Source organism: Rattus norvegicus, chromosome 19 (genome assembly GCF_036323735.1).
Source record: "Rattus norvegicus strain BN/NHsdMcwi chromosome 19, GRCr8, whole genome shotgun sequence".
NCBI lineage: Eukaryota > Metazoa > Chordata > Mammalia > Rodentia > Muridae > Rattus > Rattus norvegicus.
The window spans coordinates 30,809,998-30,827,785 of NC_086037.1; the positions used below are offsets into that span (position 1 = coordinate 30,809,998).

Below are 17,788 nucleotides of genomic sequence, written 5' to 3' on the forward strand. Positions count from 1 at the left end.
TCACACTCCCAGCTTTAGAACCATTTTCCCTGTGAGAATTTTCTAAGTTTAACTCGGATTTTTTTTTTCTAAAACAACACAGCCTCTTAAAGCCTCTGGCTAACAAGGCTTTCAAACTTGTTTCAATTCGAATAAGAGAAATGATTCCTGTTGCAGGTATTTAAAAAAAAAAACCTAAGAAAAGCAAGAGAGCGGCATAAGTTTGGGGTGTAAGTTTTACGCTTTAAAACCTGAGTAATGCAAACGTAGGGGAAGAGAGGTGCAAACATGTACATTCTGCGTTAGCGTAATTATGTTGCCGTTGTGTGCAAACAGTTCTGTCCCTACAGACAGGCAAATTAATTCCCCTCGCTGGGGCATTTTTTTTTCCTGTACCGCACCTCCCTCCATCACCACAGAAAATTTCCCATGAAGTAAAAGGATTGGCTATTCCATATCTCAGGTGCAAAATGGAGATGCGAGCAGGGTAGCTAAGCCTGAACTTAAGGGGTCGGTGGGTGGTAAGGCTGGGTACTGTCCCTTGGTCATTTGGTACGGTGATGAATCCCACGTTTGCACGGAGCTGAAATAAAGCGGACTAAAACGAGGAGGGAAAAAAAAAAATAAACCCTCAAAAACACTTTTGTAGCAATCCGAGCTGGGAAAAGTGCTAAAGCGACGACAAGCCTCATCAAGTCCACAATGGCCTCTTTATCTACGCAAATGGCCTGGAGCTTTTGAAGCCACTTATCCAAAACGGGGCCCATGGGGGAGGGGCCTCCGACTCCCTTTGGGGACTCCATTCACTGCCCCTAGTGACTATGATGCTTCCTCCACCTCCCACCCCCTTCTGCCCACTCTCCGAGCCTCGACTCTGCAAAACACAGGCTCAAAATTCAGGACAAGTGTGACACCTACCTGTGAAAGGGGGGAACCGTCGCGTTGCGGGTTTGCGGTCCCTGCTGGGAGGCTGCGCCTCCATCCACAAGGCCGCAGGCCACCCTCACGGTTCGCGGACAGAGCAGTCACTGATTTAATCAAATCCAAAGAAGAGATCAGTGCCCAATTTTGAAGGGGTAGTGGAGATGGCGCCTTCCCACTTGGCATCCCCTACCGCTCCTTGCCCGCATTAGCTAACAGCACCTTTGAAATAGTAATATGGGCTAAATCCGGCATAAAATCGAACTCATTAGCAAAGTTCACCAGCTGATTGCTTTGCATAAAACACGACACTGATTGGAAGTAATTAGGTTAAGCGATGGCTCTCGGGTGGTGTGCGACTCTGCCTTGGTTTGTCATCCTTTTTCTCCCTTCTGGAACACACTTGGGGCTCTTCTCACTCCTCCAGGGTCCAATCTCCCTCCCCCTCAAGCACACCGCAAGGATGATCCAAATCCTCGGTCCCAGACCGGGCCGCTCCCCCACGGGTTTGTGGCCTAATTTGTGAAAACCCCCGCCCCGCCCCGACACACTGTCTGTGACTGCACCTTTCATTCCCACTTTGAAAAAAGTTACAGTTGCACCTTTTGACCCAGGCAATTGACAATTTATTGAGGCATCTGAGAAGTAAAAGTGGCTCTGATTATGTTAAAATCTCCTTTAATTAAATATTTTGCATTTTACAAAGACCACCGCAGTTTCTCTTACTTTTTAAATCTAAGCGTATAACCTGTTTCCTTTCTGTAATAATACTTTAGCTCATATCCAGAAAAATCAATAGGTGTAAAAAAATTAAATTAAACTTGTATTTTTAAACTATGAAACAGTTTTGGGGGAACACAAATGTATATATTTATATTACAAAAACATTAAATGCCTGTACAGGTGTTTTGATTTCATAATTTACTTCAAAGATACTGAATTATCAATTTAAATACAAAATGCTACATTAAATATACAGAATAAGATTTAATACAAATCCTCTTAAGTTTTTTTTTTTCTTTTCAGTTGGCTAAAACAATTTTTTTCGAGTGTGGAGATGTATACATTTTTATGCCATCCATCTCCATAAACTATAAACTTCTGAATAAGAGGGGTAGGTTTTTTTCTTTCTCTCTCTCTCTCTCTCTCTCTCTCTCTCTCTCTCTTGATGATGGAAAAATAACTGCCAAGGCCATGGTTTTAATAAATTAGGAAAGTCCGGGGTTACCGCACCAGAGTTAAATGTCGGACATACCTTTCTTCAATTCATAGGGGGAGTCTTTGCACAGGTCTAGCTGAGACTGGCTCCGCAACATTTTCGGGTCTTTAGCCAAAACGTCCGCACGATTCAACACCGTCTGGTTTAATCCATTGAAATGAGAGCCAGGACCCGCTGTAGGGCCTGGCCCTGGCCCTGGGTGGCCGTGAAGATGTCCGAAGGAGCCATAGTTCGTGTAGCCCGGATAGAAGGGCGCCGTGTAGTAGAGAGGCCGGGACAGCACGGTCCCGCCAGGAAAGGGACACTGCGCCGAGGGTGAGCGTGCGGGCGCCGGAGCAGGAGAAGCGCGGCTGCCTCCAAGGGTTTGCCCGCCTATGGGCCCGGGGCACGGTGGGCACGGAGAGCCCTCGCTCCCTCCGCCCCCGTCCTTGACCTTGTCCGAGGATGTGGCTATCTCTGCCAGAGACCACAGTTTGGGCTTGGCTAGCACGGCCGGAGGCGGTGGCGGAGGTGGCGGTGGTGAGTGGATGACCGAGGATCCGCCCGAGCCGGGGGGCAACTCTCCGGCTGATGGGTGCGGGCCGGGCGCCGGCGCACCCGCAGGGTAGTGAGGACCCGCATCCTCCGCCAGACGCGCAGTTGCGGGCCCAGCCGGGGAGGGCTCGCCTGCACGCGGGGGCCTGGGCAGGTCATCGTGGCGGCCTTCGGAGGGCGACTCTTTAAAATCCGAGTCGCTGAGGCTGCCTTCAGTTTCCTTGCCGGCGGGGCTGAGCGGCCCCTGCAGCCGTTCGCAGCCCGCAGCCGCCTTCTGCTCTGTTCCTCCTGTGGGCAAAACCCAGGCTGTCAGAGGAGTGGAGGCCACGCGGCCCGGCCCGGGTTCCTGCCAGCAGAGGCAGGGACCCGTGCGCGCCCCCTCCAGGCCCCCTTTGCCTTTCGAGTCCCTCTCAACACACCCTTTCCCGCATCCACCAACCTGCTTCGGGGCCCTCGAGGTCGCCCTTGTCCTCGGGCTTCTGTGGCTCGTCCTCGTCGTTCTTTTCCAGATCAATGTTCTCCTCCTCCTCCTCGTCCTCGCTGCGGTTCCGTGGCGTCCACGTCATCTTGTTCTCTTTCTTGAGGCGCCGGCGCGCGTTGGCGAACCAGGTGGACACCTGGGTGAGGGTCATTTTGGTGATGATGGCCAGCATGATCTTCTCGCCCTTAGTGGGATACGGGTTCTTTCGGTGCTCATTGAGCCAGGCCTTGAGAGTGGCAGTGGCGTCCCGAGTGGCGTTCTTCCGGTACGCGGGATCCCCATAAGGATAGGAGCCCAGAGGTGCGGCGTAAGGGTGATATCCCAAGGAACCCGCCATACCGGGAGTGTGGTCATAGGGAGAGCCCTGTGGGGGACAGGCAGAGATTAGGTGAGTGAGGGTATGGGCTACATGGCCACCTAAAAGGCTGAAACCCACTTGCCCTCTGTCCCTGGTTCTGCGTGCCAGCGCGGCCCGCACTCCAGCTTCCCCTGAGGCAGACAGAGCTAGCTAGTTAAAACACAAGACCACCTTCCCCCTCCTCCGAAGGCAGCAAGACCCCCAATTTCTAAATCTGGCCCTTGGGGACCCCAGAGGCTGTTCAGAACTTAACACACCACCTTGGAGGCCACTGTCTGCTGGGGAACCTCGGTGCCCAGGTCTCAGATCTGGCCTCTACGGAAGGGCCCACGGTTCTCTTAGAGGCCTGAGCAGCCTCAGCAGCGACTCAGAGCTCTGCTCCAGAGTGGCCGCATGTTGGGCTCAAGGGGTACAGCAAGGGAAGTAAAGGCTCTTTCTTTAATCTTCAAAGAAACCCTACAGACAAGCTGAGCCTCAGTAGCCTGCACACCGACGGTTCAAAAATGCTATCCCTAACCGAAGCCGTTGCGCTTTTCCAGAAAGCACACCCTGCCGTAAAAACCCGGATACACCGCACCTCGCTGGACGTTTCAGAAATTTAATACTTTCAAATCGGATTGCGAAGATAGGATTACGGATTTGCAACATTTTGGGGGATTAATTAAAGGCGGGGCCAAACACATTTACATAGATTTAGCATGCTGCTACTGTTCAGAATTCGGGTCTGCTTCTTTTGAACTACTTTTCCAACATGGCAAAACCAAAAGAAAGAAAGAGGAAGAAGAAGAAATTTGCGGTCTGTCCCAGAGCTCTGGGGCAAATGTTGTTCTTCATAGCAAAGACCAATCCCCCCTCCCCCGCGCCCCAAACCTTTCCCTTCAGCTCGGCGATCCCAGCAAGACGCGGCTTTCGCTAGAGTGATTCCGGAGCCCGCGGCTCGAGTAAAGCCGAACAAGACAATCGCTCAAGTTTGCAAGGGCCGCAAAGCTTGGCGGGTGAGGTGGCGCCTAGGCCCGTGTCCACCGCAGCCGGGCTCTGCAGGCCTGGCCCCGACTGCCCGCTTGCCAGCCCGCCTCGGACCCAGCTCACACTCACCACGTACGAGAAGGCGGCGGCGGCCGCAGCCGCGGGATCGGCACCGTACTGGAGGTGCGAGTTGTAGCCCGGCGAGGGAGCCGTGAAGGCAGTGGAGCCAGCGTAGGGCGAGAATGCGGAGCCCGAAGAAGAGCGGCCGAGCTCATCCGTGCGGGGCCCCGAAATGACGCTGGTGCTGTATGCGGGGCACGAGTAGAGCGCCAGCGAGGCGGACGGCTGGTACAAGTAGCCCTGCGGGTAGGACATGGCCACACACGGGCATGGGGCGCGCCGCGCCGCGGCGGCCAACGAGCCGGGCGGCGCCCTGAGAGGGCGAGCGAGTGGGCACCTGGCCTCTGGCTGCCCCGGGCCGCAGCTCTTCGAGTCTCGGCTCCCGGGCTCCGGCCCGCGGCGCCTCCTGGTTGGCTTCCCGCGCGCCTCCGGCTGCGACCGCCGCGCCCGCTCCTCTGCGCGCCCCGCTTGCCCGGGCTAGGCTTTCTCTCCCCCCACCCCCCCTCCCTCGCTCTTTGCACCGGGGGGCTCTGCTTTTGGCTTTGCAAAGGTCCTGCCAAGATGCTAAGTTGGAAATTGAGGATTCTGACGCCTTGTGCGCGCGCGAAGCTCCTCCTTCCCGGGGTGTAGTCGGTGGGGGGACTGGCAGGAGCCTCTGGCCGGCGGCAGCCAACCCGGCCGCCAGGCGCGTCTCGCCCTCTCCCTGTTCCTCCCCGGCTCCTCTCCCGCTCACTGGCGCTCCCCTCGCCCCTCCCTAGCGCCCGCCTCTCCACCGCCACCCCCCTCTCCTCCTCTGCCCGGCCTCCCCCTCCTCCCTCCCCGACTCTTCCTCTCCTTCTCTCTCAGACTCTCGAGCGCCGGCCCCAGGATGACAATCACAGCCCAAGCACGCCGATCGCTTCCAACTTTCTTCTCCTCTTTCTAACTCTGGGCGGAGCGGCAATCTCGACGCACCACTGGCCCTGGTCGTGGCTTGGGCCGCTCGGCAACACAAAGGGAAAGATGCGGAGGGCTGCGCTCGGGAGAACGCTCTGTGCCCTCCTCGCCAGTGAGAATAGCGAAGTTGGTGGACGTCTTGTTCTCCAGAAAACTGGGCTGGGAGGTGGTTCTTCTCCCTCCTGCCGGAGGTCTCTAGGTTGAGCTGGAGACCTGGAATTCAGGTCCCAGGGAGAGTCGATGGATGCCGCCTCCCGGGGCACAGCGAAGCCGGGGTGACCGCCTTTCTGCGCCAGCCGCTGCAGCAGGTGGGCAAGAGCCAGGCCTAAGCTGAAGGACCCAAGCCGGGCCTTCCATCCACCAGCCTAGAGGAGGCGAGAGAGGAGACTCTGGGGTCTCTGGCGGGGGTTGTGGCTTTTCTCTGGAGAGAGGAAAGCAGTGGGCAAGAATGCCCGACGGAGACGCTGTTCTACTCGAATAGGTCCCCCAGAAGCCCCCGGCCCCATTGCCATCCCACGTAGCGTTGCCTGCTTCTCATGGCTGGCCACGGGCACCTCGCCCTGTCAGATCTTTGGGGCCGGAGGGTGTGGGATCTCGTCCCTTTTGTTCCACTAAATCGCCTTCCCCCTCTCTCGCCTTCGCCCCAGTTCCACTGCAAACACTGGGCAGAACAGTGTCCAACCCAACCGCTGTTTGTTTAGCGAGGCGCTGGCCAGGCGAATACACATCACAGAGTCACAGGCAGAGTTCTCGGAACGCGCCCCCCCCCCCCGCGCGCAACCTCCCACGGCCACACAGTGAGAAGGCAAAACAGACCCTCGCCCCTGGTCTCCACCTCCCGCCGCCGCAAATTACAGACGCACTGAAGCTATGGGACAGACAGGGGCGCTGGTGAACCAGGACGGACGGCCGCAGAGTGCACACACCAAACATTTTGTGGCCTTTCACAACCTCGCCACGCTCAGGCCGGAGCGTAACTATATACAAATTTTCCTGCAATGATTCTCTCTGGCCCGCAAACAGTTTGATTAGCTAGGGCCGTGCCCCTCCCCCCCCCGCCCCCCCACTGACTGCACAGGGACCCTCACCGCGGCGCGCTTTTACGCACGCGCGCAGGCTGCCCCCTTACTTAGCACTCAGGCTACAGGTTCCGCCCCCAAGAGGTTGGACCCCCGCGGACTACATTCTCCAAGAACCTCTAGGCCCATCCCGCCCTCCCCGGACACAGCTTCACCTCTGATTGGGCGTCGGTATCCATTAGCCCCACCTCTGGATGACGTAGTCCGCTTCCCTCAGAGTGCTAGCGTCGAGGGGGCGTGGCTGGGAGGGTCTTCGTCTGCGTATTGTCATGGAGACCAGAAGCGGTCCGCCGCTGAGGCGGCGGGCTGTGAGCTAGGCTGACAGGGTTGCGGAGCCGGAGCCCCGGGGAGCGTGAAGCAGCCTGAGGCTGCCTCTCCGGCTAACCATTCGGGGTTCGGGGCAGGCCGGAGTTCTACAGGGAGCGTCCCCGCCCCGACGCGCGGGTCCCCGCCTCCCGCGGCCGTACCGCCCCCCGGCTCCGCCCGCTCAGCCGGACTAACGGTCGGCGCGGCCTGCCACGAGGGAGCGTCCGCGGCCCGCGCAGAGCCGCGCACCAAGCGGATGGCGTGGACGCAGCCGGGTCGGGCGGTCTGCGTGCGAGCAGGCGCGCGTGGGCGTGTCTCCCTGGCCCACGCGTGTCCCGGACATCAGTGTCTCGGCTCTGGTCCAGGACGAAGACTTCTGAAAGCGAGCCAAGGAGGTTTGTGCCACCGAGAGCCCAAGTCTGTCACGCGGACATCCTCATTACATAATCCTGCCACTTGGGCGGCTTGGTTGTTTCTGTCTCCCCCTCCCCATCTTACTCCCCACTCTATATTTTTCTACTCTCTTCTTTTTGGTGTGAAGGACAAGAAAGAACCCCGCAAGACATGGAAACATTTAGAATTTATGTTTTTGTTTCGGTGGTTGTCACCTCCGCTTTACATCAAATTTAAGGCTCATTTCTTAAGGATGTCTCTATTTTCTGCTTTATTTGCACACTGATGGCTCTGCCGCTCTGCTGGCCTTGGCCGCCTATGTCTGATACAGAATCGTTTTTAATAAGTTAGGAAAGGCTAAAGCTGATCATTAGCAGGCAGACAGAATTCAGATAGCATCTGGCGTCCTCTCTCCCTGTTTAGAAGAAAGCTTGTATATTCTCTCTTGGTAAACACATTCTTGTTGGTAAACACAAGGTTTTAACTTTTTATCTTGATACTAGGGGAGGATCCACAGTCCACTCCCCGCCCCCACCCTCACACACTCATTTCTCCTTTCTGTTCAATGAACTTTTCCATTTGGGAAGTTGCTCACTTTGTTAGCTGTAGTTGGGGGGTCTCTTGTCGCTGAGGATCTTTATACACCAGCAGAGGTAGGACCTATATTCCCTCAAGCAAAGTCGCTAAGACGTTATTTCCCTTACTGCTGCATTCGTATATTTCTAAACGTTGTACTACGGATAGGTTACTCTGGTTGTTTTTAATGTAGGCTTGTTAAGCTTCACTTAAAAACTTGCCAAGGGTTTATTGGTTTGTCATGTCTGCAAGGATCCAGTTATGCCTAGCTCTTAAAACATAGAGCTTTAAAATAAGACCCACGATTGTGCTGCCAAGATCTGGCATGGAGCTGGCTCTTCAAGTTCTGGACAAGTCGGGCTGTCATTGTTTCTATCAAGTGCAAAGGAGGTGACGCCTGTTTATTTAGTGTAATGGCTGTTTACAGTTAAAACTTTAAAGACTTACAAACGTAGATCTGCTGGGTTTTAAAGATCTCATCGTTCTTGTGGCAGAGACACAACACCGGCATCAGGAAAGGCAACAGATTGCTTCTGTCCTGTCGCTTTGCCGTTTTCAAGTGTACTTAAAGGATTATGATTGATAAGGCTGGCTTGCTGGAGAATGTTGACACAGGTGTGCATCGTTATCTTAATTAAGATCCAGAGAAAATGTTGTCTATGAGCGGAGACTCGAGAAGAGGGCATGATTTTGTACAGTTTTTCTTTTGGAGACTTTAATTGCTCTTGAAACCTGTCTTTGAGCATCCAGATTTTGCGAGCAGTTTGGCAGCCGAAGTTTTAGAGAGGAATGATAGTCTAATGCTAAGTGTTCTGGCATGTTCTGATACTACTTGTGGCTTTTTGGCAATACTTTGTGTCGGCTTTCTTTGTGCTCTGTCTTTGTGGAGTAAGGGCTCCCAATTTCTAAAGCAAAGCATAAAATAGAGGGCTGTATTGTTAGGCAGACCATCATTAGTGGTCAGAACCAATCTGTTGAGGAAGACATGTTTAGTATACAAGAAACAGGGAAATACTGAAAAGGTGGTAGAGGAGAAATGTACCCCTTTTAAGGTCTGAGGAAGGAAACAGTCCTCCCAAGAGCACTGGTGATGTAAAATAATTCTCTTTTCGTTTTTTCAAGTGCATAGCTGCAGTGTTTATGGAATGCCTCCTTTTCGTTTGTAGAAACGAGGGAAACTTTCACTCCTTCCAGATTACTGTATTACATATTTTAACTGGTGAGCAAGTGATGATACAGTATTAGTTTAGTACACAGATGAGTACCTGGGTACTCATTAAAATAATATCATCATCCTCCACTAGCAATCAGTGTGAAAACGACGACAAAGAGGGGGATGCTGGTGGCCACTTACCCTCTGCTTACCTTGCACCTCAGACCCTTTAACATAAGTGCTACATTAAAATTTTCCCTCCTCTTTGTAGCCCGACATTTCCTGGAAGCTGGCTGTCAATCAGCATTTGTGCAAGATGTGTGCACGCTTTCCTTTAATATTAAACCTCGGGGTAGAAGGGGGAATGAAAGTGGAGGGACCCTGAGCTTCTGATGGGAAAGGCCAGGTGGAGAGCACGGCTGATTCTTGACTTCAAGGATAATTAGCCGGTTAGAATTACACGGGGAGCTAAAATCAAAGGAAGACTTACTCAGGCTTGCTTGCTGAAACTGAAACAAGAACGTTCATTTTGAGATAATTGCTTTATTTACCCCCCCCCAGACCTTCCCCCATCAAAATGTTTTCTCTGGCAGCTCCAGTCCCCATCTTTTATGCTGTTATGCATGTGTTATTTTTTAAATTAGGTATGTTGTGTTAAAAGAGATAGAATATTAATACAAATGAATTCTCCATTGTAATTAATAATACAGTTATGAATGTTTGTATGTTCTGTAAATCTTAGGAGAATGATAATGTTCTTTAAGGCGATGAGCTGGAAATGGCTGAAATGCTGTAATCCTTTCTGAATTGACTGTGTTGCTTAAGATAGATTATGAGCACAGAGTCATAATTGGAGCAATGTTTTAATTCTGAACTAGCTTCACCTGCTCTGAGTGGTACTTTGTCTGGCTTCATCTATTTCTCTTCAGTTTCTACATTGCAGTAGCTTCTTTTTTAACACCGTTTTGGTAGAGAATAGTGTTTCTGAACAGAAAGCAGATGACACTCTATGAACATGTAAAACCTAGTGGTGGTTTTTTTCCTTGTTCAGTAATGAGTAGTTTGCTTCCCCAGCTCTCCGCTGAAGTGCAGTACTGACGACTTATTTCTGTATAAATTGGCTGTGTTTTCATAGCTCTAGTATCTTGGCAACAATTTAGCTTGCAAATCAACTTAGATGATTCAAAATTGAAAACCAGTATATTGTAATGTAGTTTGAGTGTAAGTCCTTATTAGTGAGGATGCATTTAACGTTTGTTCAGGAAAGGAGAACATAATTTTCTCCTGCAGCTGTCATTTGTGTAATCCATTTTTCTAGCCTTTTCTCAGGCGAATGATATTCCACATCATGATACATCGTGATACTTCTTTGTTTATTTACTCTAATATGGAGTGATACCTGGGAGGAAATTGCATTAGACATTCATACCTAATATCCCCAAAGTACTGCTAGCGGTCTAGGTTCTCTCACACAGAATCAATTCTGTTTCCTGTTCCGGTGATAACTACAACGTTTCTATAAAATATTTGTGTATTTCAGCTAAGTTTACTTCCAAACTATGGGGTTGCTTTCCATATGGATTAAAATTTGTTCTTGCACATCCCAAGACTTCTCTGAATGTTCTGGGTGCAGCTGTGTGTGACGCTTCCAACTGTACCAAAGTAGCTTCACCAAAGCAAGCATATCAATAAGAGGGGTGAGGTGAGGGTGATGGGCAGATGCCACCTGACGGCTCTGATTATTAAATTCTATTAGTGCACTAAACAGGAATTTGGTAAGTTTAAAAGTTGTCAATTTGTGGGATGACGGAATAATTTATCATTTGTCTTGAGATTGCATTGAATAATTTATTTGAATGATATGATTGGATAGTGAGATTTATTAACAGATTTTTACAATTAAAATCAAGACCAAGGTTGTGATATTTAATAGAATTTAAATTACTATTTAAAGGAAAGAATAGAGTTAAAACAAATTGCATTTTGAAATTATTTTTATGAGCTGGTTCTTTTAAGAATAACTTGAGCACCAGTCCTAAGTATCCAGCTCTAAATGATAGAAAGTGTACAGGTATATGCAAAGCTTGTCAGTGCTACTCAAATTAGGACTTTTAGGTAGAGGTGGTTTAGAAAGGCTATGAGAAAGAATTACTTTGCAGAATAACTGTGCTTCCTAAGGAATAGAGCAAAGAACTGGACCAAGCGAATTGCAACATTTATTAGCAATAAACTTTGTAGCTGATTCCCCCTCGCCCCTCCCCCCCCCAAAAAAAAGCCAAGCTAATTTTACTGAAGGCAAACTAATTCATCTAGCCTTTGCTAGAACAAGTGCTTTTGTGTAAATTGTTATTACGGGCCGGCATTAGTTTAGTCTTGGCTCTAGTATAAAGTGCTATTTAATTTTTGTAAATAATAGACTTGTGATCCAGTACTGATTGGAACCTACGGGAACTCCGGGCTGAAGCGTCGTTGCAAGCTAGAGCGTAGCACAGACATAAAGAAAATGTGCAGGCAGGAGTCTGACTCCTCTTTGTTTACCTTTAAGCTCAGGGTTCTGTTCTGTTTTTAAACCGTAGTAGAGTTGTTGAATTTAAACAGAAGAGGAGTGGGGTTTGGTTTTCTTTTTTTCTCCTAAGAATAATTATTGGAATAGATAGATAGATAGATAGATAGATAGATAGATAGATAGATAGATAGACAGACAGACAGATATTGATATAGACATATAGACATACATACTTACATATATAATATAAATGTGGAATATCTAAACATTGGGGTTTATCAAGTCTCACCTTGTTGTAAGCTAGGTTTACAATTAAGATACAAGTTTTATTAAAGGTATCCGAATGCTTTTGAACTCTTCCTCTTACATGAACCAGATGTGCACTGGGTGGGGGGCACTGTTGAACATATCAAGAGCCATCTTTTCATAGTAATGGGTTATGGCTGATGAATTGAGAAGGTTGTACTGAGTGTTCTCTAGTGGAATTGGCTAAGGACTATGCTTTTTAAGAAATGCATCATTCAGGAATAAAATCAATTGAGGTATCAGTAATTAAGTTGTAATTCCATGAAGGAAGGAAGTGCTGAGAGAGATGGCGCTAACTGTGGCCATTTTCTCTTTAAGAATCACAGTTCGGAACGGAGCCCCTGACTGCCTGGTGGAAGGAGGTGATTCAGAAGAGAGCGAGGTAATTCTATCTCCTGTCAAGAGCACTTTTCTCTGTAATCCTGAACCTTATCATATATGAGAACCCTGTCCAGTAGACCAAGTTTCTTTAATTTTGAGCTATGGGAACCATCCTATTTGCTTTTTGTTTGTTTGTTTTCCTGCTAACTTTCTGATCCTGCTTCTCCCAGGGCCACGGGCTGTGTTTAGAGAGCTTAGAAATAGCATTTCGGCCTACTCAGCGCCCTTAAAATAGCTTCTTTCTGCGAATTAGATCTGCGATGGCGTCCTGCACAGCTCTAGCAGATGACATTTCCGTTTGGGACTGACATGCACCCAGCCTGTTGTCCACCTGTCCTCATTCACCTCCTCTTCCTTTGTTGCGTTAACCTAGGGGTAGCTGACCACCCCAGCCCAGCACAGAAGCAGGCTCTGGGCTACAGCGATCACAGCAAGAGTCTAGCTGAGGCAAGCTGGCCATGTCTTCTTATCCTGGTTTCAGCCTGAGCTCTTTTGGCTTTCTATGGGCCCTGACCAGACCCATCGTTCCCTCCCCACCATACTAGGTTAGGGACTGGGTTCTCTGCAGCTGTTGCTGGGGCTCACACAGAATAAAAGACTCTGCTGCATTCTGGATGGCACCTCTGATAATTTACCCATGTGCATTTTTGTCTTGAAACCTACTGCTGGCATTAAAATCTAAGATTCCTGAAAAACAGCACTGGGCTCCAACTGCAGCTTCAGGAGAGGCCGGAGAGGCCCTGTCTTCTGGCCATGTGTTTCCATGTTGACTGAGAAGGTTTAGTTATAAATCAGTCCATTTCCAAGATCAATTACTCTGTCTGGGGATGTTGACACAGACCTCAATTGTTTAGTAGTATTTATATCTGTTTGTTTTTCTTTTTAAGAAAGACAACATTTTCCCTGTCATTACAAATTTTTACCCCCTGACCTATATCTAGTAAGGGACATTAATAAAACAGAAAAGGACTTCATGGTGTCTAATTATATAATTAGGAAAATGGTAAGAATGTGGTAGCTCAAATTGATTTCTTCCGTTAAAGGTACAAGAGCACATTTATAATCACAAACCATCTGAAAAACTGTGGGTAGTCTGTAAGTCTAGTGATGATTGAGGGAGTCCTGGAACAGAGGCAGGAATATTAGTTTCAAATTCTTTTCTCCGTGTCTCTTCACAGGGTGTCAGCAGCTGGGGAGCCATTACAACGTAGTCAGAAAATGCCGATAGCAAGGTACTTATCTGGAAGGCAGTTTATGTTGGCACAAGGAATCAGGATTGTGACCATGACCAACTTCACACCTGGCATGGCTGGGTTATTACTCCTGCTTTTAATACAGCACTTGACGGTGCAGCTTGTGTCTAGATACAGGGTTTTCCAGCTGACTAGGTCTTGCTGGTCATTTAGGGCATTACAACATTACAGTGTCGAACTGTGTTTATTGATAGAAGGAAAATGTAAAATTCAACATTTGGGCATCTGAGATCTTTTTGCTTTTTTTTTTTAGGTCATAAGAATATGATCTTGACTTATATGACACTATTTTTGTCATTGTTAGAGGGATAGAATTATAGAATATTCTGGAACCCATGTGTCTTGTTAATTCCAGATTTTATTCTCTATAATGGCTTTTTAAATAAAAGGAGCAAGTGTTTTAGAGTACACTTGGAGTCATAGGCTAACTTCCTACCCATCAGGACATGGAAAAGCAGCCTTGATTAATTTCAAGCTGTGAAAGGGGCAGGTAAAACTGTTCACAGCGGAAATTTACTAATGCACCAACCATTTAAATTAAATGTTTGTTAACATAATACTGATGGCATTTTCTCCTCCTCCTCCTCGTGGTTTTGTCCAACTCAATGTTACAGTGGCAGTTGCACTGACTGTTAAGTCTTTAAATGATGAGACCATTATGTGAAGTGATTTTGAAATGAGAGACTCCAGCCAAGAATTACATCTGCTCCCATCCCCTTCAAATCATACCTGATGGCAATACAGATTATGATTGATTTGTTTGTGACAGATTGCAGGAAACAGTCATTGATTTTTCAATATTTTACCTTAAAATTATTTACAGTTGTAACCATAGGGAGGTATTTCCATGGGCTGTCAGCCCCTGAAAGACTAAGATAATATTCCCTGCTCTCTGACAAGACAAATTACCTGTAATGAGTGCAGTAGCTGAAGGGTATACTTTTATTTTAAAATATGTCAATAACCCCAGTGACTAAACGAATATTGATTTAGCATAATGAAGCTTGAGTAATGTGAAAATGAGCTTTTTCAAGGGGCATGGTAACGGCTTTCTTTTTAGCTGCTTGTAAGAAGCTTTTCATTCCTCCCAGCTAGCTAGGGAAATGCAGTTCTTATAAGCACCCCACCAGGAATGATGGTGTCGCCTTGATGCTTGGAGTCCCCGTGCTAGGCCCTGGGTTTTAAGGGTCTCCTCAAGCCTTATTGGGAGTGTTCTTTTTAGTCATAGACTTACTGGGTTTGCTTGATGCTAACTTGAGCTGGCCTAATATTTTTACAGTTTCTACATTAAAATGAAGGCATACGCACAGCCATCTATAGATGACACCAGGTTCTATTAAGATATTTCACATGATTGTTGTAATGGTTAATGTGCAATGTTTTATGGCAGGCCACCTCTGTCTTGACACTGGGTCCCTTTCTCTGCAAGTGAAGATTAATCCCGAGTGCTAGTTTTTAGATATCACTGCAGATTTTCATTGGATTTTGTTCCCTTCTTTTGTGTAATCCTTGACTTTTTATAGACTAAGATCTCAATACATAAAATCTTTCAAACAGGAAATAGATACTTGTGTTTATACATCCGAGTGTATAAAGATTCTGGTCTGATTCATATCCCCATGCCTCAATGGTGAGGAGAAAGTGTGGTGAATCAGGCTAGTGATGTTTACCAGGAAAAGACATTTTCAAAAAAGACAGCACAGTGATGTTTCATGGAAACCTAACTCATTTTATGCTAAGTTGTAAAATCAATAGGTAGAATCCTTTTAGAAATTAAAAACGAGTTGATTTAAGGGAAGTCTGCCAACTGTGCTTGCCCCCTGATGACATGACCCTGGAAATGTGGAGAAAAAATTAAGAGTGCAGCTAATATCTAATGGAGAGAGATGAGCTGACGTGCAGGGAACTGTTGTGCATGTTTTCCCTAAGAATTGCCTAAGCTGTGGCAGGGGTGGCTCTGTGTCGCATTTTTGCTGTGTTCCTCAGTGAGGTGGATGTGTTGTGAGGCTGTAGCTAGGGCACATCTAAGGCTTCATCTCCACAGTCACCTGCCCACCACAGGGAGTTAGAAGGAGGAAGTGGGAGAGTACCCAGATGGTAGCCTGGACCCTTCAGCCAGTTATCCTGCAAGGATAGTTTTTAAGTAAGTATAGAAATTACCATATTTCTTTTAAGAAAAAACAAATACAGTTTTCTTCCACAGATTTTTAAATAAAGTATCTTTTCATCAGACCAATCTGTACTGAGCAAAAACATCTATGTTGTTGTTTAGTTTATCTGGGGTAAAGTAAAGCATTATGGTAATAGCTTACTTCCCATCGCTTAATTTGTATCTCTTCATTCTATAGTACTTGTAGAATTATCGTTGTAAACTTTAGTAGTTAAAGCGAAGGCTTTTGGAGAAAATTATTCCCTTGAATATTAGACTTGTGTCTCTTCCTTCTCATTCCTTAAAAAAAGACCCTGCCCCAGTTCTCCTTTAGGGAAAAACTATTTGTGGAAAACAGTTTTGTTTTAAAATTATGCATGTGGTTACAGAGGGCTAGTTAAAAGTTATAAAGGAAGAAAGGCCCCTGCTTCAACATCTTTCTTATTTGAATCTATGAAAATAGTTTACTGGCATGGTTCATACCAGTCCATTTAATTTTTTTCCAGAATTCACTTTCCTGTGTTTCACCTGACCTTCCATGATGATAACTGAATATAGGAACAAATTAGCATTTAACTCTATTTTCCATATGACGTCCCCCACTTGCAGAATTGTACCACTTCATCGAGGGGAGGCTCCATTCCCGTATTCAGACTGGAGCCTTGCTGTTTGCAAAGGCCGCATCACATATACCCTGGATGACATTTTTGTTACTGAAAACATCTTAAAGGAGCAGGTGGAAGGGACACTTCACCCATTACCTCGTTATTAAAGTCCTTCCACAGGTAGTGTTTTCCCCTGGTGTCCACAGTGGTATGTCTTCTCCCATGCAGGAAGCAACATGGCCAAGTGAAGCTGCAGCCAGAAGATACTAAGGCCTGACAGTGATGGACATAAATGATTACTGTTTTTAGATTCAGTGGATGTGCCCGGGCTTCCCGAGATGTGTTTGCATCTGGATGCCGAGGATGCTGTGCACACAAGCTCTCGGGTGATGCGGCCATGGAGCTTGGAGGTGGCTGTCTGTGGACTAGAGTGTTCCCCAGTCACTGCAAAGGTGAAGTGCAGTATGTCACTAGTTCTGTTGAGGATGCTTAATTCTACAATGCATTGTTGAATATTTGCTGCTTTAGTCAAAGGATAGAAAAAGTAAAATAAATTTTATGTTATTTTTTTTCTAAAATAAAATGTCTTTATTTGATTGAATGACTATTGATGATTAAAAAGAGTTCTAAAAATTCTTTTGCTTTCATGATTCTTGTAGTAATCAGATATCATTAGTTGGGCCTAAAATCGCTTTCTAACCTGCTTCTATTATACTTACAGGAGAAAAAAAGATGACAGACGTCCACATGTACTTTTTAGTTCTCTATATTACAGCCTTCCAACAGAACGTTTCTTCCTGACAAATGTGTCAGTGCAGTTCAGATCCTAGAAGAATGTTGCCTCTCCTGGCAGGACCTTCCCTGTGTGTGGGACATGAGGTTTGTGTAAGAAGCTCGGCATCCCTCCTCCCTCGGGGTAGCTAACCGGCTTCCTTGCCGGGGAAATTTGTCCCTGTAGGACGCTTGGCCACATGGTAGAGGAGAGAAGGATGAGTCTCTATAGGAGCGGCCACTCGAGTTGTGGGAACCAGGAGAGTCAGCGGGGCCGGGGCCGCGGTGCAGCATTTGATCCGGGTTTCGAATGCGTGGCTCAGTTTGCCCTGCATCCGCCTCCATGGTTGGCATAGATACTCCAAACCGTGCAGTGACGTCAGAAGCTTCGATCGCAGGACAGCAAAGCAAATCCAGTAGCTGGAGTGTTTCCCTTCTTGGGTTTTTAGGTTGGTTGGTCGGTCGGTCGGTCGGTCAGTCGGTCCTCCCCACCTTGTGTGTGTGTGTGTGTTGTTTTGTTTTTGCTTTTCTGTATAGTTCGGCTGTTCTGGAACTTTCTATGTAGAATAAGCTGGCCTTAAACCCAGACATCTGCCTGCCTCTGTCTCTTAAGTGCTAGAATTAAAGTCTGTGCCACCACACCTGGACCCCTTCTTAATTTTATCTTTAATTAAACGTTATATTTTGAAATAATTATAGATTCTAAGGAAAATAATACAATATAATAGAAATTCCCTTGAACCCTTTCCCCAGTTTTCCCAGAAGCAGTATTTATTTTGCAGTACATTTAATATCA

General features: G+C 47.5%; 1 protein-coding gene and 1 long non-coding RNA gene across 3 annotated transcripts; one reads left to right on the plus strand and one right to left on the minus strand.

Annotated features, from left to right (window-relative positions):
- Positions 1–2,035: 2,035 nt before the first annotated feature.
- Irx5 (iroquois homeobox 5) lies at positions 2,036–6,888 on the minus strand. Of its 2 annotated transcripts, none has more exons than XM_006255197.5 (3): positions 6,749–6,888; positions 3,093–3,498; positions 2,036–2,941 (listed from the first exon to the last, which is right to left on the minus strand). In XM_006255197.5, the coding sequence occupies exons 1-3, from the start codon at positions 6,770–6,772 to the stop codon at positions 2,139–2,141; spliced, it is 1,233 nt and encodes a 410-aa protein (XP_006255259.1). In that variant the 5' UTR covers positions 6,773–6,888; the 3' UTR covers positions 2,036–2,138.
- Crnde (colorectal neoplasia differentially expressed) lies at positions 6,863–16,856 on the plus strand. The gene is made up of 3 exons (NR_132649.1): positions 6,863–7,294; positions 12,152–12,215; positions 16,531–16,856. It is a non-coding gene; the product is annotated as a colorectal neoplasia differentially expressed (long non-coding RNA).
- Positions 16,857–17,788: the final 932 nt, after the last annotated feature.

Coding starts and splice junctions, on each gene's coding strand:
- Irx5 (XM_006255197.5), bottom strand. CDS start 6,772: ATGGATACCGACGCCCAATCAGAG. Junction 3,499..6,748: donor ATACCGACGCCCAATCAGAG/GTGAAGCTGTGT, acceptor TGTCCCCCACAG/GGCTCTCCCTATGACCACAC. Junction 2,942..3,092: donor CCTCGAGGGCCCCGAAGCAG/GTTGGTGGATGC, acceptor TTTTGCCCACAG/GAGGAACAGAGCAGAAGGCG.